Source organism: Aegilops tauschii, chromosome 7 (assembly GCF_002575655.3).
Source record: "Aegilops tauschii subsp. strangulata cultivar AL8/78 chromosome 7, Aet v6.0, whole genome shotgun sequence".
Taxonomy (NCBI): Eukaryota; Viridiplantae; Streptophyta; class Magnoliopsida; order Poales; family Poaceae; genus Aegilops; species Aegilops tauschii.
In genome coordinates, this window is record NC_053041.3 from 145168513 (window position 1) to 145192197 (window position 23685).

Sequence of the window (23685 nt, forward strand, 5' to 3'; positions counted from 1 at the left end):
GAGTTGTTTTTTGCTATATTTAGAGTTTATTTGTGAATATTTTTGCTTTAGGTACAAAAAATTACAAACTTTCTGTTAGTGCCGGTAGTTTTCAAATTTGAATAGTTTAAATTTTGAATTATTTGAAATTCGTGTGAATCACTAGTTTGTGAATAACTTAACTTTGAAAATAGATTTTTCAGTGATTCTTTTTTCTTATGTTTAATATTAGTGTGTTTTATCATTATATTCAATTTGGTAATGCTTAGGTTATTTAAAAATGAAATGCCTTTGTAACAGATGAGTTTTCGTCCGGAACCCTGATACTTCGAAAGAGATTGTCCATTTTGTACACGAAGTGCATCCAGTTTTTGCGGTAACCCTCTATAATTTTTTGCACATGCTATGTGGGTGAAATTATGATACCATGCCAACTTTCAACCTTTTCTGAGTTCATTTGAAATGCTTTTAAATTTCAGGGTCATTTAGCTGAAAAACCAGTAAATGCATGAAAGAATTTGTTTGCACATAAAATTTCTCCGCGTTTCAAATGCCAAAACACATAACTACCCTAACTATTACAGAGATTCCCTCCTGGGTGTGAAACACAGAAGAAAGTGATGATAGTGAAGGCGATCACATCCCAGATCTTTGGGTGTGAAACTTTTTCTTCGCGTGTGTCCCTTTGCGCTGTAGCCATGGAAAATCTTCATCATTTAACTAGATGCTCGGGTCAATATTCACTGTGAATGGAGCAATTTTATCAAACTTTTCATAATCTTTTGACATGTCTGTCTTGTCATCCACTTCCAGGATGTTTCTCTTCCCAGAAAGAACTATGTGGCGCTTTGGCTCATCGTATGATGCATTCGCTTCCTTATCTTTTCTTTTTGTCGGCTTGGTAGACATGTCCTTCACATAGAAAACCTGTGCCACATCATTGGCTAGGACGAATGGTTCGTCTGCATACGCAAGATTGTTGAGATCCACTGTTGTCATTCCGTACTGCGGGTCTTCCGTTACCCCGCCTCGTGTCATATTGACCCATTTGCACCAAAACAAAGGGACCTTCAAACCACGTCCATAGTCAAGTTCCCATATGTCCTCTATGTAACCATAATATGTTTCCTTTCCCGTCTTGGTTGTTGCATCAAAGTGGACACCACTGTTTTGGTTGGTGCTCTTCTTATCTTGGGCGATCGTGTAAAATGTATTACCATTTATCTCGTACCCTTTGAAAGGCATTATATTCGAAGATGGTAACTGGGACAGCGAGTACAGGTCATCTTCAATAGAGGTGTCATGCATGGTACATGTCTGCAACTAGCCGGTGAAACTCCTGGTTTGTTCACGTGTAATCCGGTCATCAGACCGCTCCGGGTGTTTGGAGCGTAGAAAATTCTTGTGTCCGTCTATATACGGAGCCACCAAGGCGGAATTCTGTAGAACTGTGTAGTGTGCTTCAGTGAGAGAATGTCCGTCCATACATATTAGTTGATTCCCTCCTAGCGTGCCTTTTCCATCCAGTCCGCCCTTATGCCGCGATTCAGGAACACCAATCGGCTTAAGGTCAGGAATAAAGTCAATACAAAACTCAATGACCTCCTCATTTTCATGGCCCTTGGAGATGCTTCCTTCTGGCCTAGCACGGTTATGAACATATTTCTTTAGGACTCCCATGAACCTCTCAAAGGGGAACATATTGTGTAGAAATACAGGACCCAAAACGTTAATCTCTTCGCATAGGTGAACTAGGACGTGCGTCATGATGTTGAAGAAGGATGGTGGGAACACCAACTCGAAACTGACAAGACATTGCACCAAATCATTCTCTAACCTTGGTATGATTTCTGGATCGATTACCTTCTGAGAGATTGCATTGAGGAATGCACATAGCTTCACAATGGCTAATCGAACGTTATCCGGTAGAAGCCCCCTCAATGCAACCGGAAGCAGTTGCGTCATAATCACGTGGCAGTCATGAGACTTTAGGTTCTGGAACTTTTTCTCTGCCATGTTTATTATTCCCTTTATATTCGACGAGAAGCCAGACGTTACCTTAATACTGAGCAGGCATTCAAAGAAGATTTCCGTCTCTTCTTTGGTAAGAGCGTAGCTGGCATGACCCTGATGTATGTCGTCTTTTCCGTGCATACGTTGTTGGTCCTCCCGTGCCTCAGGTGTATCTTTTGTCTTCCCATACACGCTCAAGAAGCCAAGCAGGGTCACGCAAAGATTCTTCGTCACGTGCATCACGTCGATTGCGGAGCGGACCTCTAGGTCTTTCCAATAGGGCAGGTCCCAAAATATAGATTTCTTCTTCCACATGGGTGCGCGTCCGTCAGCGTCATTCAGAACAGGTTGTCCGCCAGGACCCTTTCCAAAGACTACCTTCAAATCCTTGACCATATCATGTACATCAGCACCAGTACGATGGCGAGGCTTCGTCCGGTGATCCGCCTCACCTTTGAAATGCTTGCCTTTCTTTCTTACGGGATGCCTGCTCGGAAGAAATCGACGATGTCCCAGGTACACATTCTTCCTACAATTGTTCAAATATATAATGTCGGTATCATCCAAACAGTGCGTGCATGCGCGGTATCCCTTGTTTGTCTGTCCTGAAAGGTTACTGAGAGCAGGCCAATCATTGATGGTCACGAACAGCAACGCCTTTAGGTCAAATTCTTCCCCCATGTGCTCATCCCACGCACGTACACCTGTTCCATTCCACAGCTGTAAGAGTTCTTCAACTAATGGCCTTAGGTACACATCAATGTCGTTGCCGGGTTGCTTAGGGCCTTGGATGAGCACTGTCATCATAATGAACTTTCGCTTCATGCACAACCAAGGAGGAAGGTTATACAGACATAGAGTCACAGGCCAGGTGCTATGGTTGCTGCTCTGCTCCCCAAAAGGATTAATGCCATCTGCGCTTAGACCAAACCGTACGTTCCTTGCGTCATCTGCAAACTCCTTTCCGTACTTTCTCTCGATTTTTCTCCACTTCGACCCGTCAGCGGGTACTCTCAACTTTTCGTCTTTCTTACGGTCTTCTCTGTGCCATCGCATCGCCTTGGCATGCTCTTTGTGTTTGGAACAAACGTTTCAACCGTGGTATTATAGGAGCATACCACATCACCTTGGCAGGAATCTTCTTCCTGGGGCGCTCGCCCTCGACATCACCAGGGTCATCGCGGCTGATCTTATAGCGCAATGCACCGCATACCGGGCAAGCGTTCAAATCCTCGTACTCACCACGGTAGAGGATGCAGTCATTAGGGCATGCATGTATCTTCTGCACCTCTAACCCTAGAGGGCAGACAACTTTCTTTGCTTCGTACGTACTCTCGGGCAATTCGTTGTCCTTCGGAAGCATATTCTTTATTATTACCAGCAACTTTCCAAATCCCTTGTCAGATACACCATTCTCTGCCTTCCATTGCAGCAATTCCAGTGTGGTTCCCAACTTTTTCTTGTCAGCTTCGCAATTCGGGTACAACAATTTCTTGTGATCCTCTAACATGCGTTGCAACTTCTTCTTCTTCAAATCACTTGCGCAGTTTCTCTTTGCATCGGCAATGGCCCGACCTAGATCATCAGCGGGCTCATCTGATGCCTCTTCTTCAGCTTCTTCCCGCATTGCCGGCTCAGCTTCTTCCCCCATTGTTGTATCATCGTATTCAGGGAACCCATGGCCAGGATAGCTGTCGTCGTCCTCTTCTTCTTCATTGTCTTCCATCATAACCCCTCTTTCTCCGTGCTTGGTCCAAACATTATAGTGGGGCATGAAACCGGACTTAATCAGGTGGACGTGAATGGTTCTTGACGTAGAGTAATTGTGATCATTCTTACAGACAGCACATGGACAAGGCATAAAACCATCCGCCCGCTTGTTTGCCTCAGCCGCAAGCAGAAAAGTTTGCACGCCATTAATGAACTCGGGAGAGCATCGGTCATCGTACATCCATTGTCGGCTCATCTTCATTACACAACACCGAAAAGACCAAATTAATACAAGTTCATACATAAAGTTCATACAACACTTAAATGCAACAAACAAATAACTCTCTAACTAAAGCATTTAAATGCAACAACAAATGCGATCAAGATCGCAACTAAGGTAACAATTGATCCAACAGCATAATGATACCAAGCCTCACTATCAATGGCATATTTTTTAATCTTTCTAATCTTCAAGCGCATTTTCTCCATCTTGATCTTGTGATCATCGACAACATCGGCAACATGCAACTCCAATTCCATCTTCTCCCCCTCAATTCTTTTCAATTTTTCTTTCAAATACTCGTTTTCTCTTTCAACTAAATTTAACCTCTCAACAATAGGGTCGGTTGGAATTTCCGGTTCACAAACCTCCTAGATAAAAATATCTATGTCCACTTGATGGGCATAATTTGTCATAAACACGAAATGCAACAACTAGTTTTAAAAGAGAATATACCACATCTGAATCATAACAAGGACGAGGGCCGACGGGGACGGATATCAAAACCATGGCACTATGTATAACAAACAACGTACGGGTAAGATAATTATACGAGTAACTATATATCCAAATCACACAAACATCAATTTGGTAATGTAAAACATTCATGAACAAGAGGCCCACCACAAGGTGGTGCCGGCGACGGAACGGTGTGGGCGATCGACGGTGGTTACGACGGAGATTTAGAAGGCACTAAGTAAACCACACCTACATATGCAAACTAAGTGTTATTTTTGACCTCAAATTGCATATAAATCAAATACTAGCACATATATTTCCTCCCAAATTACTAAACTCATAAATTAATCACTATACAAAGCATTGCAAGAGCTAATCTAGCAATGAGAGATGAAAGGACAAAGTTGCTAACCTTTGTGATCATTTGAATGGATGGGGCCTTCAAATCTTGACAATTTTTGGGCGAAATGTGTGATGAGCTCGAGAGGAAGAGGGGAGAACAGAGAGGAGAGGGGAAAGGGGAAGAACAGAGCGAGCTCGGGTGGACGAAGGGTTTATGTAGGACGACCTTTAGCACCGGTTCGTGGCACGAACCGGTGCTAAAGGTGCTAGAGGGGCCTCGGACTGACAACATCCTGCCACAACTCACTTTAGTACCGGTCCGTGGCACGAACCGGTGCTAAAGGTTCGCCACAAACCGGTACTAATGAGAGCGGCCGGCTAGCCGTTGGAACCGGCACTAATGCACACATTAGTGCCGGCTCAAAATCAAACCGGCACTAATGTGCTTGACATTTGACCCTTTTTCTACTAGTGAAGGCAAACAATGATTTTAGCCAAGATATGCAACAAGTTCTCCGATGTGTTGCCACTCCATCATAGCGAGGATCCTATCATCACATGCACAGGAGCGTATCCACCTGTCGGCCGTGTCCAAGAATTTGAAAAAGCTCTGTATCATTTTATTACCGGCACTAATCCTGCAAGAGGTTATACCAGGATGATCTAATCCAGTGAAAGATATTTGCGGCTTCTTATTACGGTGTGTTTGTATCTCCATGTACAGCCATTATGTAGAGTGGATGTATATGGTTTCAATAAGTAGTTCTTCTTAGAGGTGTGCAAATATTAGTCGTTCTCTTTGTGTCCATGGATTTGCATTGTTGTAGTAAATCTACTTCTTTGTCATCTTCAACCTTTTTATATATTGTTATCCCTCCCTTTAATTGATAGCGAATGTTTGTTTATTACTCTGTTGCCTAATTAGACCATAGTCTACATATAGACTGATCGTCGGGTGCAGCGTGTCGCCACGCGGGTTAAGCTAGTAATATACTAGAAAAGAACGGTTTAGATGGATCATATTTTTTCTAGCCCAGGATACATTTTCTGTTATTTTTTCACGAAACTTCACACGGAAGTAGATTGGGCACCCAAGTTTGATATCCAAGATTCCTGGGTTTTTTGAATTTTCTTGGTACTTTTTTTAATTTAAGGAGCTCCTGTCTATTTTCACTTATACTTCAGCTACCTTAAAATCAAGATTGTTAATATAGTTAGACCCTTTTATTAGTTTTCAGTTAGTAGTAACATACATTAGCCTGACAAGATCGAGCTGCGATCTCAACCTGTCAGTGGTGGCTCCAAATCTTTCCTGACCCTTTAGCAGATTAAGCTACATCATACATACAAGTACAACTACAAGGCCGCATGCAGCTACGACGAGGGCTCGACGGAGCCGCCGTGCCTCTGCGGCGACCCCGGCTTGTCGTGGCCGATCCGCGCGGACATCGAGTAGCAGTTCCTCATCCTGCCGCCGCCGGCCTCCACCTCGACGGCGAACACGCCCCAGACCGGCCGGTGGTCGGAGAACCTGGACTCGCCCCGCAGGTACTGCAGCTGCTCGATGCCTTCGCCGTGCCACAGTATCCGGTCGCACCTACGCTGGCATGGCACTCCTCAGTAATCCCTTTCGAGTGTCAGACCTAAGCTAAGCTTACAACCGCCGGCGGCATTCGCAGGGAGTACGTACCATGCCGGGGTTCGCCGCTTCTTCTTGGACTTGACCGTCTCGCCGGCGTACGCGTCGGAGTTCTGCGTGTACTTGTACGTCGGCGCGAAGCTGATCTTGCCCTCCTTCCAGCCCCCGAACACCCTCCCCGCCTCCCTCTCGATCATCAGCTGCATTGCAACGAAGCCGGCCATTGAGTCAGAGATAGGCGTGCAGTTTCTGAAGAAAATTTGCAGTTCAGAGTTCAGACGGTACCTGGTCCTTCTCCAGCAGAGCGTCCCAGTCGTTCTCCTCCAGCAACGTCCTCGTCTCCTCGTAGCTCAGGGAGACTCGGTAGTTGAGGTCCCCGAGCCAGATCATCTTGCTGTTGCGCATCAATCAATGGAAGAATTTTTGCTTGTCAGAGCCAGATTAATGGTGAAGATTGTCAACGAGATAGCTAGGAACGTACTCGTGCTCGAGGATCCGCTCGGGGAGGACGCGCTGGTGGGCGGCGGAGGACTTGCATGCGCGGGGGAAGTGCGCGCTCTTGAGGATCTCGGCGACGTCGGCGTTCCTCCGGACCTCGTCGCCCTCCTTCTCGCCGGAGGCCAGGTGGCTGCACACGAAGCAGAGGCTGGTGTGGTGCAGCGTCATGCTCATGGCGATGCACCCCTTGTTGCCCAGCCAGCGCATGATGCCCCGGCCGACGCAGTCCACCCGGAGGTGCCCCACGTGCTCCACCAGCTCCTTCTTCACCCACACCGACAGGAACAGCCCCACCATCTGCTTGCTCGCGATCAGGCAGTAGCTCATGCCGCCGCCGTCCGCCGCCGTCGGCTCGCACTGCCCCGGCGATCCGGCGGCGCCTTCGTCGTCCCAGCCGCCGGCCGACGTCGACGTCGACGTCGCCTCGGCGGCCGTGCTCGCGGGGGGCGTCTCGGCGGCGCGGTACACGGACTCGCGCACCTCCGTGGCGCGGCGGCGCTGCAGGGACGCCTCCGCGGAGCAGTTGCAGGTCTTGACGAGCGCGCTGTCGACGCGGTAGCTGCTGCTGACGAGCTTGAGCGACGGCGTCTGGAAGAAGAGGTTGCCGCTGGAGGACCTGGTGGCCACGGCGTCGCGCCGCCGGTTCTGCTGCCGGCCGGCGTCGGCGGGGCCAGGCTCCGGCGGCTCGTCGCTGTCCGGCTGCTCCTGCGGGTGGTTGAGCGCCTGGTGGATGAGCGCCAGCCACCTCGCCGCCGGCTCGTTGTCCTCCAGGACCAGCACGTTGCCGGCGGTCAGGGGGACGATCTCCTGAAACCTACTCATACAGCGTCGGTCAGAACCCCACATACGCCATGATGGAAGATGGCAAAGCGATGATACATACATCGCCATTGCACCATCAAACTCATGAATCAATACATACACACGAGGAAGTGCCATGGCGCGCATTACCCTAAGACGTAAATGTCGGAGGACTCGTCCACCTGCAGGAAGTCCTGCAGGTTAAGCCCGTCGTTCGGGTTCTTCCCTCCCACGTTCCACGTACCAACGAACACCCTGCGTGCAATATTTCCATGTGGTGAATTCTCACAAACATCTTGAATAGAAATATATTTATCCAGGCCAAGATTCAGAGATCAGATAACCAAACTGAGGACTGTCGAAGAGTCAATCCAACTCTACCTGTATTTGCAGGTGTCGTCATTCTGCTTCTTGGGCGAGTCGACGCAGTTCAGGCTCGCGCTCTTGAACCGCACGCGTGCCGCACGACTGTGCGGCGAATCTGCAAACGTATGTTCGTTACGTTTGTATCGAAAAGCGCCCTAAGATGTTGGAAATGCAGAATGGATCTAAATGGGGAACTGATTTCTAACCTGGACCGCCGAAACTCTTCCCTTTCTTGCCGAAGATGTTGGACATGGTGATGATGCGCTGGAAGGAAGAAGAAAGATAATGCCAAATCAGAAAAGCGCCCACTCAAATTCATCCACTATCTTCCTTGTCGAGATCGAGATCGATCTTACCTTTCCTGCCGATCGCCGCGGTTCACGTCGTCCGGTGTGTGAGGGCGCGAGGCGTCGACCATGGCTTGGCCGGCATTCGATCGGCGTAGTACGTGGCTGGCTACGGCATTGCCGCCGCTTTGATCGAGAGGATGTCGTGGAGGGAAATTTTTGGTTCCTCGGAGCAGAAGAGGATCGTGGCGAGGCTAGGGGCGGGGGAAACGGGGAGGAAAACTGGGTGGCAGGGAGGGACTTGGCTGCAGCAAACCGCCGGGCATGCAGGGAGTTGGTGCTCGTCGTTCAACAGCCTAGCTACCGGACACCTGTTTTTCTCCTCTTCTTCTTTTCTATTTTCGTGAGAAGAAACAGCCGTAATAAACGACGGGTTTTGCTATGGCGTTTTCTCAATCTGAAAATCACAGTGGAAAACATCAGCTTTCCCTATTGTTTCTCTCTCTTTTTTTTCTTTTCTTTTGCGCGTGAAAAACTTGTATTACTCAAACCATAACAGTGTTACAATCAGCAGAAGCTAGTTCCAGTGCACACGCAGGGCCAGAACCTATCCAAGTCATTGTTCTACCCTCTACGCGATGGAAATTCACTAAGCTATCGCTAACATTATTTTGAGAACGGCTTATATGAGTAATACAGTTTTCACGAAGAGATAAGAGATATCTAATCTCTTTAACTAAAGAAGCATAGATAGACCTCTCTTGATTACGCACGAAAAAAATACACTTCCGTGATGATACGTGTTTGTCACAGTAGGTCGCGTTTTTTGTCATGCATGTACATCCATGACAAATTTATGACAGAATCAAGATAGTCATACCTGTGCTGTCGTAGAAGTGTTCCATGACATTACCAAAATTTTCATCACGGAAGTGTCCACTTCCATGACGATAAATCGCGCCACAGAAGTGCTTTCGTCAAGGGTGACCGACACGTGGCATCCACCGTAACGGAACGCCGTTAAGCTATCGGGTCGGGTTTTGGATCCGATAACCCGTTAACAGCCCCGACCAATGGGGATTTTCCACGTGTAAAATCATCATTGGCTAGAGGAAACACGTGTCGGCTCATCGTTGGGACAGATGTCATCCACTCATTGGACGGAAGGCGCCTATGATACGTCGACACGTAGCACGGCCCAACAGTGGCCCATTCCCGTGAAAAGGCCGGCCCGTTTGACTTGGTCAAAAGCTGGCGGGCCGGCCCATGGAAAGCCTGTTAATGGCATGTTCGCATATAGCCCATTTACAGCCCGCTAACCCAAGGCCCGTTACGCTCTATCCGAATTAGGCCCAGTAGCGTCATCTGGGCCATCCAATATGATTCCAGCCCGTTTTCACTTCTGGCCCATGTATAGCCCATGACGTCTTTCGGCCCATATGAGGCCCTCTGTAACTCTTGGCCCATTAGCGGCCCGTGCTGAAACTGGCCCGTAATGAACAGTGTATTACTTTACACACATTAACGGCCCGTGGTGAAACTAGCCCGTAATGAACAGTGTATCACTTTATACCCATTAACGGCCCGTTATTCCGTTGGGCCGTTTTCAGCCCAAGTTAACTTTCGGCCTTCTGAGGGCCCATTTATTCTTGGTCTCATTTGCAGCATTCGGTTACTTACGACCCGTTACTGTCATTTTCTGCTTGTGGGCCAAATTCAGCCCGTCGTTACAGTCGGCCCGTTTGTGGACCGTTAGTCTGTTGGGCCATTTTCATAGCATCACCAAATACGGCCTATTAACGGCCCATTATGGTCAGCCCATAAAATATACGATTTCCATTAAAAGCCCGTCTACAGCCCATTAAAGGCCCGTACAAGACCCATAAATGAGTCGGCGGCCCATGGATCCTACGAGACGTAGAAGGCCCATGGGTCCTACGAGACGTAGAAGGCCCATGGATCCTACGAGACGTACAAGGCCCATGGATCCTACGAGACATAGAAGGCCCATGGATCCTACGAGACGTAGAAGGCCCATGGATCCGATGGCCCATGAAGGGCCATGGTCGGGCGAGTTGGCCCCCGTTTGAACGATATAGCATATTCAAATAATTATCCTACTCAATACTATCACCTCTAAAAAGCATACACTATACAACAAAGAGATCAAGGCATAGAAAGGTAGAATAATCCTACACTATACAATAAACAAATTACAGCCGATTATACCCACTGGGCATTATAGTTCGGCACAGGTGATAATAAAGCATACACAAACAGCAAATTACATATACTGGGCAAATACAGCTCATACATCATGGACGCGCATCAACTTAACTCCATTTCAACTATAATCTCTTCAGAAAATAGGATTGGCCGGATTCAGATAGCACAAATTTCAGTCTGCAAAATCTCCAATTCCTTCATGGTTACCTCAGTGTCTTGTTTCATTTTTTTGACTCCTGCATCTAATACCTGCATGTCCAGTCTTAACTTGTTGATTATACGTTGACAATCATGTACACGTTGTCTTGCCACCTCTAGTTGATGCTCGAGAATATCAGCACATTCCAATTCCAATCCATAATCATTCGGTAACGGCCATGCCGCACTGCTCGCAGATCTTTGTGTTGATGTCACTTCATCCTGAAATGTTTCTGTAAGTACACATGACTAGAGCAAAAATATAGTTACAACAGTGAAGCGAACAAGACACTATTTTGTACTACATGGCAAAACAGGAGTAACAATAATGTTACACGTCACTTTAAAAAAATGTTACACGTCATGAAGCATAAGCAGGTGATATTTTAAAAATTATAAAAAAAGATAGTCTGTGCAGCCTGCATACAGAAATCCCTCTTAGCTCACCAAAGGAGCATGATGTTGGGGCCCAATCGAAAACACAGACAAGTTACAAATTTAGACAGCACGTTGCGTATAAGTAAGCAAGCAGTTGGCCATTCTGTGCCTCAATTAAAGTCTTAGGGGGCATAATGAACAGCAGAGGGTTTCATACAAACATACTACAGCAGGAAAAACTATGCAATCATTAGCGTAGTATAAACTAGATTTTGAGCCTCATGCAATAATAGTTGGTTAATAGACTTCAAAGCTTCAGGCACACTTCGGCAGAGTAATTAAATGGTAAGGCCTTTAATTATGTCAACTAATAGTGATACAAGTACCAAACATCAGGCATGATTATTTGGGCATCTCATTAACTGAGGACAAATAAAGCAATTGAAAAGAGAAAATTAACTATGCCTGAAACAAACAAGGAATTGAACTGTTGAGTTGCATACAGTGACTTACCTTAGCAGGTTGAAGAGGCTCAGCGCAGCTCCTACTTCTCTTGCAAGGCTCCTTCCTAACATCTTGTACTTGGAAATCCTCAATCTTATCTTCATTGCACCCCCTCTGCAAGGTGACACAAACTAGTTACTCGTCTCCTTGGAAGATAAATATGCATACTTTCCAGTCTGTGAACACAACAGGATGAGATTATAACAAAACAACACCACATAATGAAACATGCCGCATCTCTTGCACTTGCACACAATGAAATGTGCATTTACTATGTCTGCACTATGCAAAAACTAGGCATACCTTCGAACTGGATCTCCAGGTACTCTTGAAGAGCCTACTGTAGTGTACAGCCAAACATTTATGTCACCTATGAGTTAGACAAGGCCCCACTACAGCAGCCCTTAGTGTTTAAATCGTTGACAAGCTCTGTTAGAGTGTTAGGTCAAGAACAACAAGTAATCAAAGCAAAAAGTCCTAGTATGGCTGGCTGATGCAAACAAGCAATTGAACAGATGTGTGAGCAAATCTTACATATCAAGAAAAGAAGCAAAGAAGGAGGCTTAAAGACCATCACTTGACTGACCAGATTTAAGGGGCATTTAAACATCATGTGCAACGTATGAACTAACATAAATATTGCATATTCCAGATTCTACAATGGAATGCACATGTATTAGGTTATGCCATGTATGATGATGCCTAAATGTACAGATAACAGGCAGGAGTGATTCATCATTGCACGCACAATTGAATTGCAGGTTAAGGGCCAGTTCGATTCCGCCTTTTCAGGGCATATTGTCAAAATAAGCCATAAAAGATGTAAAGAAGTCATTTTTGAGTTATGGGCTTGGGCTTAACTAATTTCGCTTTGGAGGGGGGGTGTTTCGGGTAGAACCTCACTAAAAATTGAAGGGAAGGGGAATAGTGAAATGACTCTGTTGTCTGCCTATATTACACTCAAAATGCAACTGCTGATGCCCGTGTCACACCTGACCCTCAAGTAAAAACAAACACGCAAGCATTCATTGCCCTGCCCGCTTGCATCTCCTCTCCCCTTTCCCTCTACCTCGATCCCCTGCCTGCAGCACTAGGGTTCCTCCAGTGAGCCGTCGCCACTGGTCCCATCTGGCCTGGTCCTCGACGATGCTATGTCCAGCTAGGCTACATGGCCGGCGGGTAGGGGCAAATCTCCCTGGCTGCTCCTCCCTCTGGCGCTGCCCCTCATTCTCATGGTCTCCAGCAGCTGCTCCACTGTGGTTCGTCCAACGCACTACTCCGGCGGGCGCTGCACAACTACGGCTGATGCCACACTGCGGCAGAAGGCACCTTATTCCCCCTCCCCTCCTCCCAGGCCATGGCCTTGAGGTGCTGTTGAAGGATGAGCTCATCCAACAAGGTGAGGATCTCCTCTGATTTTTTGCCAAATTTTCATTTTGATCCACTATACGATGAATTGCTATGAGCTGCTTCTGCTGCTGCTATATGATGCATTGCTATGAGCTGCTCCTGCTGCTGCTATATGATGAATTGCTATGAGCTGCTGCTGTATGATGAGTTGCTATGAGCTGCTGCTGCTATATGATGAGTTGCTACAAGCTGCTCCTGCTGCTGCTATATGATGAATTGCTATGAGCTGCTCCTGCTGCTGCTATATGATGAATTGCTATGAGCTGCTCCTGCTGCTGCTATATGATGAATTGCTCTGAGCTGCTGTTGTATGATGAGTTGCTATGAGCTGCTGCTGCTGCTATATGATGCTTTCAGGTGGTGCTGCTATACGATAATAACTAGCCACTTGGACCATCGAATTTCAATAAAATAATTGTTCTTCATTTAAATGTGGGTCATGCGTTCTTCGTTTAAATTAGGCAATGGAATCTCTATGGAAAACATTGACTAAAGTAGATTGTGCCAAGTAGATGGTATCTTTGTATTTGCATTTTGACCAAATAGTGATGGTATGTTTTCCTATCATATTAATTACTGCACTGGGTTCAATTTGTGATGTTTGCAAGTCAAATTAATTTCCATATGGGCAGCAAAATGAAAACAATATAATGCAATCTAGACTTTCCACTGATCATACCAAAGATAAGCTGAAAACACAATGAAATGAACTGGTTGGCTTATTACATGGAGCTTATATTCACAGGTGCTTATTTTCTTAGGATAACTCGTAATAACTGTCCCTAAGAAACTTGGCTAATTGAACTGGCATACAAATAACATGTCACAATGATTGCAATGGAGGAGTGACGTACCATAGCACACTGTATAGGCTCACTGCTGCCTCTCCTTTTTTTGCGATGTTCCATGAAATTGCCACATACATCTTGTACTTTTTCATTGTGTAACCCTATCTGCAAGTTGACACGGCTAATTTCAGACATCTCTGCATGATACTACATTGCATATCCCTTGCGCATGTTTAAACCACCAATTAATGATTGTGTGCGTACCATAAACTAGCCATGACTCTGTATGCTGGACTAGCAGGCACTCTAAGGGAGCCTAATGTAGTGCACTGGAATTCCTACATGCCACCTACGATTTTGTGTAATGTACTGCCCCTGTTCCTAAATATATGTCTTTGTAGAGATTCCAGTATGGACCAAATACAGATGTATATAGATGCGTTTTCGAGTGTAGATTCACTCATTTTGCTCCGTATGTAGCCTATAGTGGAATCTCTAGAAAGACTTATATTTAGGAACGGAGGTACGAGGTAGTATCATGTATGACATCTACATATCTAATTTAGCAGCCAGTAGTAGAAATCATTGTCTGCACAAAGGGATTACTTGTCGAAAATCCTAGCAAAGCACGCTGGCAGGCACAGAAAAATACAAGAGAGAGAGACGCGCTTACAAGATCATAGCAATGCCTCAGTCCAGGATCTTGGTTGGCCAAGCTGTTAGATCCAAAAGAAACATCGTCCTTGTAGTTTTTGCCAGCTGCATAACAGGTAACAGCGACCGGTTAGTATATTTGAAGTACATCGGGCAGGTGATGCTGGACGGGTTTAAAGGTGACAAGTGCCTAGGCCGTGGCGGGTGCTTGGCATCTCTCCAGACGGTGGGAATCAGGTTAGAAACATCGAGGGTGATGACGATGCGCTGGCTGTCGGGGTCCGGCAAGGAGATCTAGAACCGTCGAGTAGGGTGTTTGTGGAGCGGCTCCGGTAGGGTGGACTACGGTGTGGGCGAAGCGGATCTGTGGCCGTGGACGAGGGCATAGGTGAAGCTGTTCCGGTGGTTGGGTTAAGGATGGTGTCGACGACGCGGATCTGCGGCCGTGGACGGGGCGTCAAAAGATGCTCCGGTGGTTGGGTTAAGGATGGTGTCGACGATGCGGATCTGCGGCCGTGGACGGGGCGTCAGACGCTGCTCCGGTGGTTGGGTTAAGGATGGTGTCGACGATGCGGATCTGCGGCCGTGGACGGGGCGTCAGAAGCTGCTTCGGTGGTTGGGTTAAGGGTGGTGTCGATGATGCGGATCTGCGGCCGTGGACGGGGCATCAGAAGCTGCTTCGGTAGGTTGGATGAGGGTGCGAGGAAGCGGATCTGAGGCCGTGGACTTGTGAGTTGTCAAAGCGGCCCCGGTAGGGTTGAGAATGGTATAGGCGAAGCTACTCCGGTAGGGTTGACGATGGTGTCGGCGAAGCGGCTCCGGTAGGGTTGAGGAAGGTGTCGGCGAAGCGGCTCCGGTAGGGTTGAGGAAGGTGTCAGCGAAGAGGATCAGAGGCCGTCGACGGGGGCGTCGGTGGGGCGGCTCCGGGGGGTGCGGATGAAGCGTCTCCGGTGGGGAGTACGAATGAGCCGCTGCAGATGCGCGGCGGTTGACGAGAGTACCGGCGAAGCAGATCCGGCGCCGTGGACAAGGCCGGCACTGAATGGGCTGTGGTACAGTGGTGGATGAGCAGTCTACTTGTTTCTAGGGGAGGTGGGAGGGGTAGATGCGGCCGCAGAAGCAGATCCGGCGAGGTGGACACCGCTGGCAGTGAATGGGCTATGGTACGCCGGTGGATGAGCGGTCTAGGGTTTCGAGAGGGGAGGGGAGAAAGGGCGATGAAGTATGGACGGCGTGATGTAAGATGCTCTGGTGCTGTGGAGTTAGTCGTTTTTGCGGGAGGGGGAGAGGAAATGGGGGTGCCGTGTAGTGAGGGAACCGGAAGTTACCAAAGCAGCCCTGACCTATCATGTAGATGAGGGTGGTATTGTAACTGTTGGTCTCCGTGCACCAAGGACAAAAGGGGGATTTTGCATGCTAAAGACTAAGGTGGTGGAAATTTTAGAAGGAGGCGGGAGATTTTGCCGCCCGCGGGATCGTTCGTATCTAGTTTCAACTAATTTTGGACCGTGCTAGCGGGAAGGTCATGCTAGACTGTGTACACGGGGCACGTGTCAGCAGTTAATAACTGGTGTGAAGTCCACCCCAGAAAAAAAGACAATAACTCGGGATGATGCTGTTGGAAATATGCCCTAGAGGCAATAATAAATGGTTATTATTATATTTCTTTGTTCATGATAATTGTCTATTGTTCATGCTATAATTGTGTTATCCGGAAATCGTAATACATGTGTGAATACATAGACCACAACGTGTCCCTAGTAAGCCTCTAGTTGACTAGCTCGTTGTTCAACCGATAGTCATGGTTTCCTGACTATGGACATTGGATGTCGTTGATAACGGGATCACATCATTAGGAGAATTATGTGATGGACAAGACCCAATCCTAAGCATAGCTCAAAGATCGTGTAGTTCGTTTGCTAGATCTTTTCCAATGTCAAGTATCTTTTCCTTGGACCATGAGATTGTGCAACTCCCGGACACCGTAGGAGTGCTTTGGGTGTGCCAAACGTCACAACGTAACTGGGTGACTATAAAGGTGCACTACGGGTATCTCCGAAAGTGTCTGTTGGGTTGGCACGGATCGAGACTGGGATTTGTCACTCCGTGTGACGGAGAGGTATCTCTGGGCCCACTCGGTAATGCATCATCATAATGAGCTCAATGTGACTAAGGAGTTAGTCACGGGATCATGCATTACGGTACGAGTAAAGAGACTTGCCGGTAACGAGATTGAACAAGGTATTGGGATACCGACGATCGAATCTCGGGCAAGTAACATACCGATTGACAAAGGGAATTGCATACGGGATTGATTGAATCCTCGACATCGTGGTTCATCCGATGAGATCATCGTGGAACATGTGGGAGCCAACATGGGTATCCAGATCCCGCTGTTGGTTATTGACCGGAGAGGCGTCTCGGTCATGTCTGCATGTCTCTCGAACCCGTAGGGTCTACACACTTAAGGTTCGGTGACGCTAGGGTTGTAGAGATATGAGTATGCGGAAACCCGAAAGTTGTTCGGAGTCCCGGATGAGATCCCGGACGTCACGAGGAGTTCCGGAATGGTCCGGAGGTGAAGAATTATATATAGGAAGTCCAGTTTTGGCCACCGGGAAAGTTTTGGGGGTTATCGGTATTGTACCGGGACCACCGGAAGGGTCCCGGGGGTCCACCGGGTGGGGCCACCTATCCCGGAGGGCCCCATGGGATGAAGTGGGAAGGGAACCAGCCCTTAGTGGGCTGGGGCGCCCCCCATGGGCCTCCCCCCTGCGCCTAGGGTTGGAAACCCTAGGGTGGGGGGGGCCCCACTTGACTTGGGGGGGAAGCCACCCCCTTCCCCTTGGCCGCCGCCCCCCCATGTAGATGGGTCTTGGCCGGCGCCCCCCCCCCTCCCAGGGGGCCTATATAAAGGGGGGAGGGAGGGCAGCAACATTACAGCCTTGGGCGCCTCCCTCCTCCCCTGCTACACCTCTCCCTCTCGCAGAAGCTCGGCGAAGCCCTGCCGAGATCCCGCTACATCCACCACCACGCCGTCGTGCTGCTGGATCTCCATCAACCTCTCCTTCCCCCTTGCTGGATCAAGAAGGAGGAGACGTTGCTGCACCGTACGTGTGTTGAACACGGAGGTGCCGTCCGTTCGGCACTCGTTCATCGGTGATTTGGATCACGGCGAGTACGACTCCATCAACCCGGTTCATTGGAACGCTTCCGCTCGCGATCTACAAGGGTATGTAGATGCACTCCTTTCCCGTCGTTGCTAGTATACTCCATAGATGGATCTTGGTGATGCGTAGGAAATTTTAAAATTCTGCTACGATCCCCAACAGATGCACCGATAACTTGGACGTTCACACGGGCGCGGCCAATTGTACGGGTGTAGTGGCGCGTTCACAAAAAAAGGGATCAAACGCTCAGCCTATGTATTTCTCGTGTAAATAGATAATTTAGTGCCATTGGTTATTTACTTTAAACATAATGCATTGACGTGTTAGTGTAGAGGCGCACAAAAAGAAATGGATATTGTAGTCAGCTACTTAAAAGTGTTACCTCATATGATTACATAGCCTCCATTTCATAAATTGCGTACCCGTTGAATTCATATATGAATATTACATATATTACTTCAAAATAGAAACTTAAATCATCCAAGACTAATGAATTTGAATGCAAGAGTAACAATGGTGCATATATATGATAGCTACATTGGTTGTTTGAAGAAACATCACTGTAACTTTGGCATGCACAACTGAAAAGGTTTATTTAAATAGAAAAAAATGTGATATGTGAGTGTCCAATCTTTATAGCGTTGAATCGATATTGTACCTTTGGCCACGATACGAAGTAGATATTGACTTATGTTCAAGCGATGCACGTCCACGATCGCTAGATAGTGATACGTGAATGAATTGTGCAATCTCTCTCACACGCATACATATCTCATTTCCCTGTGGGCATCGGAATCACACACACGCACTTCGTGTATTTTTCTCCCTCCGTCAGGGTTAAATTCGTCTTTCTACCCCGTCCTACATGTCTCTCACACAGAAACACACACGCTCTCTATGTCTAACACGCCCACCCCTTTAATTCCGCCCACCCTCAGCCACTAATGTCTCAAAGTATAATAATGTCTCTCACACATATGCTATCTACCTATCACTTAATATAGCTAGATATGTGTCACACAAACTCCTTCTCCCTACTAGCAAGATGCCCATGCGTTGCACGGAACATCAAGATGCATTTGTATGAGAAGTTTATCTTGTGGGAGAAAAGGATGAACGAGGGAATGCCTTATTTGCAAATGCGGAGAGGGGTGTGGGTATCTTTTTGCAAAATTGCCATAGTTTCCTTCCTGTCCGTCGGATATAAATCGGATGGCCTATATTGCAGGATGGCAGGAACACCATCATCACCAACTCTGTTTTTTATAAGAGTAGAGATATGTGAGTGTCACTGCCCCCCCCCCACACACACCCACACTTCCCAACACCGAAGGAGTAGGGTGACACCTCGATCTTGATACTAATCTATCGACTGGCTTCTCTCTCAAACATACACACACACACTACCCGGCACCGAAGGAGTAGGGTGGCACATCGATCTTGATAATAATCTATCTACTCCTCTTTCAAACACACACACACACACACACACACACACACACACTCGCTAGTTGTGCCTCTGTGCCTACCGCGCACACTCTCGATACGTCTTTCTCTCCCTCCCCCCCCAACAATGACAGCGGAAGGGTGACAACTCGATCTGATCATAATCTGTCAATTGGTTTCTCTCTCAAACATTGTGTCTCGGTGCCTCGCTCGGTAGCCCCCTCGATATGTAGACTTCTTGCGCGCGCACAGCTGTAGTGACGATGACGCTGAACCTAGTGTGCCTTGTTTTTACCAGCCTCATGTGATAGTTTTCACCCTGTTTTCTGTTAATTAACAAGGCAACCTTTTCTTTGTTACTACTAGTGAATCTGAAATCATTCGGGGCAGACATAAAATATATCACTTCAACCCAATTATCGCAGCAACTATTTTAAAATAAATTAGCTAGCTGCCCGTGCGTTGCATGGAACATCAAGATGCATTTGTATGAGTAGTTTATCTTGTGAGAGAAAAGGTTGAACGAGGGAAGGCCTTATTTGCGAACGTGGAGAGACGTGTGGGTATATTTTTGCAAAATTTCCATAGTTTCTTTCCTATCTGTTAGATATAAATCCGACGGCCTATATTGCAGGATGGCACGCACACCATCATCACCAACTCTGTTTTCTACTCCCTCCGTCCAAAAATACTTGTCATCAAAATGGATAAAAAGAGATGTATCTAAAACTAAAATACGTCTATATACATTTCCTTTTATCCATTTTGATGACAAGTATTTCCGGACGGAGGGAGTATTTGTCTTTTTAGAGATTTCAACAAGTGACTATGACCGGACCTTACCAACATACTCAAAAAAGTAGTCCATAATTTTGATGTTACCCTCTTTTCTTGGCGGTGCAGTGCCATCTGGATACCTCATAAATAAATCAAGGACAAATCTGACCCCTTCCTGAAAAGACATACGGAGCAAAATGAGTGAATCTACACTCTAAAATATGTCTACATACACATCCGTATGTGGTAGTCCATTTGAAATCTGAAAAAGACAAATATTTAGGAACGAATGGAGTATATATAAGAGTAGACATGGAGATATATCTCCAGCATGGTCTACAAAAAAAATGTGCTGGGCTGGTTAGCGCCGGATGCTCGCAACGCGATGACATGAGTTTGAATTCTGTCTTTTAACTTTATATTTTTATATTATATATTACTCTACTTATTTAATATATACTTCTTTCACTACTGTACTGACAGTGGAACCCACAGAGTACTTAGAATACAAGATTAAGGATGGACTTGACACCCTGCAAGTCATGTGTACACTGTACATGCAATTAACTTTTTATAGAGGGACAATCATACAGGCAATTAACTCAAATGGATTGGATGTCACTCTATTATTTCTAGCATAAAGAGCATCTCCAATGGCAGCCGGCAAATTTCCTCCCGCTTCCGCGGACGACATCAAACGCCAGCGGCATACATTTTTACAACTCTAACCAACCAGATGAAATTCGTGCAAACACGGACTGATTTCATATAAGCATGAAGGATTTCGTATAAAAAAGCCGGATCTTCATATAAACATGATGGATTTCATTACATTTACATGAACTAAGAGGTGCCAATCCGGCTCTCTTGTATAATTAATACTCCCTCCGTCCGGAAATACTTGTCCTGGAAATGGATATATCTAGACTTATTTTAGTTCTAAATGGCCGCCCGCGGATCCCTTTGTCTTCCTCATGTCCCTCAGACACTTGCGGGGTCGACGAAGGTCCTCGGAAGAGACGAAGCAGCAAAGAAACCACCTGAATGCGCGGTCGTTGCCTCGGCGGTGGCCTTCATGGGTCCCAAGTGGCGGCGGCCTCCCGTGTTCTACTTCTCCTCGATGATGACGGCGGACACGGAGAAGCTGGCCACCGACTCGTCGCTCTCCACGCACCCGTCTTCTGTCTCTGCCTGCATGGCGCTGCCACGGGCACGGGAGGCGCGCCCACAGACACGGGAGGCGCGACCACCGCAGACACTGGTGGTGCGGTACGATGCGGCAGCGACGGCGCCCGTACCGGCGTGCTAGCCGCCGTGCCGGCGTGGAATAACTCGCCACTCCTCATCGAGCTGAACTGGAGCGGCGAGTTGCTAAACCATGCACCTGCTTGGGGCGGCAACTGGCTCCGTCGGGCCAAGCGAGGTTGGTGAAGCACCGAGCGGCCTCGCCCGTATTCGGAGGGCTCGGCGGGCCACCCAACCGGGTAATTTGTCGGAGAACAGCTCATCGGAAGCCATCAGAAGAGTGGAGAAAATGGTGAAGGAGGAGATGGGGGAGCGGCGGAGGGGTGCGATTCTTGCCCGCTGTCTGTCTGGCCTCGTGTAAATAGAGGGCGGACGGTAGGAGCTTGGCCGGCGTCTGGCCTCGTCTAAACTGAGGGCGGACGGGAGGAGCTCGGCCGGTGTTGCGTTTAATTCCGGCCCGCTCATGAACGGACATGTGGCAGGAGTAGGATTCTCGGTTTGCATGCGGGTTTAACGGAGGGGTTTAATGGAGGCGCCGGGCGTGCAGCGGGCGGCGCAGTACTATTCGATTTGACAGCAGTAATGAGCCGTCAAATCACAAAGGCCCTCGCCTCTCGTGAAACCGACCGAGCTAGACTGCCCCGCCCTCTAGCCTTTTAAAAAATGTATATACTCCACTTTTGTACAGTAGTAGTATCGATGGATTGCGCCATGGAGCAAAACTTGAAATTTAAAAAAAAAGGTGGTACATATAGAGAGCGTCGTCGCCAAATTATGCATATAGTACTATTAAAAAGGCTTGTCACAATAATGGTGTCCAGCACAAGTGCACAACCCACCCCTAAAATAAAACTAAGCACCCTGGAATTCTTTGACAAAACTAAGCACCCTGAAATTCTTTGACAACTAAACTGCTGGCTATATGATGTAGGCCATATATATTGTACGTATATAATGTGAAGAAACGAGTGGTAGTACTATACCAACTAAAAGATGAAATGTAAGAAATACTAGTATGTACGTACTGAAGAGTTAAAGTAACAAGAAGAAACATAACATAGTTCTGCTGGGGTCTCAGCACAACACACCCCTCAAATTAAATTAAGCACACCTGAAATTAAACTATGCAACTATTCCGGTAGACACTGCATTAGAACCACCATGAGCAACAACACTGCCACCTTACTCGGAGTCCTCGTCCACGTCCTCGACTTCGTCCTTGTCCCTCTTCCTCTTGGCCGATACTTCTTTGCTTGAACCGCACACTTGGCTGTTGCTCTTCATCCAACCCTTGTAGATATTGTAGCAAAGGTAGCCATCCATTGCAGCGTAGTGGATGTGGTCTATATCTAGTACATTCTGCTGCCATGCATGACGATGAAACGTGTATGGAGGTTTCTCCAGTTTACCGTACGAAGGATGAACCATGGCTCCTGCCAGGGTCAGCATTGAAGGCTGACGAGAGGACACCAGCCGATTCTTCTGGAGGTCGAAGGTGTTGCCTACAACGAGGCCTATCCGACGCAGGACTTCTTTGTCGTTACCAAAGTCTACGGTAACGAATTTGACTAGGTTGCTCTCGAGGAAGTCCTTAAAATCTTGGCACTCAATGTCGGCATGGCATATGTGGTAGACCAAGCATAAGTCATGCACACAAACCTGGATCACGGCGGGCTTCTTCCTCTCTTCGTCCTTTAGATCCTTCTCTCATCCCAGGACTGTGGTGTACTCAACATCTAGCCCAGCGACCCACTCATCATCTGAGTCTTCGAACATGCGTCTGAAGCGAGAAAGGCATCCTTTCACCGTCGCAGAAGAACGGGTGTAGATGACGTCAAACTCATCGCCGGTGATGGTTCTAACCTTGTACTCACCGCCGATCGGGGAGATTTGGGATGCCATGGATTTGGGAGGAGGGTTAGGATTAGTGGAACTGTCGTAATGTGAATGGACGGGACGACTAGGAGCGAACCGCCGTAGTATTGAAGGACGTGTGGGGACGAGTAGGAGCGAACTGCTAGCGTGCGAACGGCAGGGTAGTGGCTTTCCATTCTCCCATGATACAGGCTTCCGAGAGCCCTTGGATCTGAGATCGAATGGTTGCATGGCGTGATTCTAGACCTATGGGTGAATATCCTATCCTGGAGGGTTATTCTGCAAATTTTCAGCAACTTAGCATGCGACCGTTTGATCTCAGATCCTAGGGCTCCCAGTAGCCAGTATCGTGGTCGCGCCTACCACGACCGTCGTGTCGCTCGTACGGTCGCGCCCTTGGAGATTTAACATGGTGCGTTAGGCTATCTGATGTTGGCATGTCATACATAGTCATCACTTAGTCACTCATACTACAACAAGGTTTTGGCTATAAGGTTGGCTATAATTGTATTTATTTTTTTACTTCTCTCTATCTCTTTCTTCGTACTCCCTCCGTCCCATAATATAAGAACGTTTTTGACACTAGTGTAGTGCCAAAAACGTTCTTATATTATGGGACACAGGGAGTACAAGTATTTAT

General features: G+C 47.4%; 1 protein-coding gene across 1 annotated transcript; it reads right to left on the minus strand.

Annotated features, from left to right (window-relative positions):
* Positions 1–5477: 5477 nt before the first annotated feature.
* Positions 5478–8633, minus strand: LOC109733711 (type I inositol polyphosphate 5-phosphatase 5-like). Its single transcript, XM_020292931.3, has 8 exons — positions 8444–8633; positions 8294–8351; positions 8103–8202; positions 7872–7976; positions 6904–7734; positions 6708–6816; positions 6474–6622; positions 5478–6380 (listed from the first exon to the last, which is right to left on the minus strand). Exons 2-8 carry the CDS (start codon positions 8337–8339, stop codon positions 6158–6160), a joined length of 1563 nt encoding a protein of 520 aa, XP_020148520.1. The 5' UTR covers positions 8340–8351; positions 8444–8633; the 3' UTR covers positions 5478–6157.
* Between the last annotated feature and the right edge of the window lie 15052 nt (positions 8634–23685).

What these genes read in the sequence shown, in the direction of transcription:
- LOC109733711 (XM_020292931.3), bottom strand. Translation starts at nt 8,339, where the DNA reads ATGTCCAACATCTTCGGCAAGAAAGGGAAGAGTTTCGGCGGTCCAG. An exon ending in GAAGAGTTTCGGCGGTCCAG is followed by an intron (nt 8,203 to 8,293) that starts GTTAGAAATCAG and finishes ATACGTTTGCAG; the next exon opens with ATTCGCCGCACAGTCGTGCG. An exon ending in GAGCGGATCCTCGAGCACGA is followed by an intron (nt 6,817 to 6,903) that starts GTACGTTCCTAG and finishes GATGCGCAACAG; the next exon opens with CAAGATGATCTGGCTCGGGG.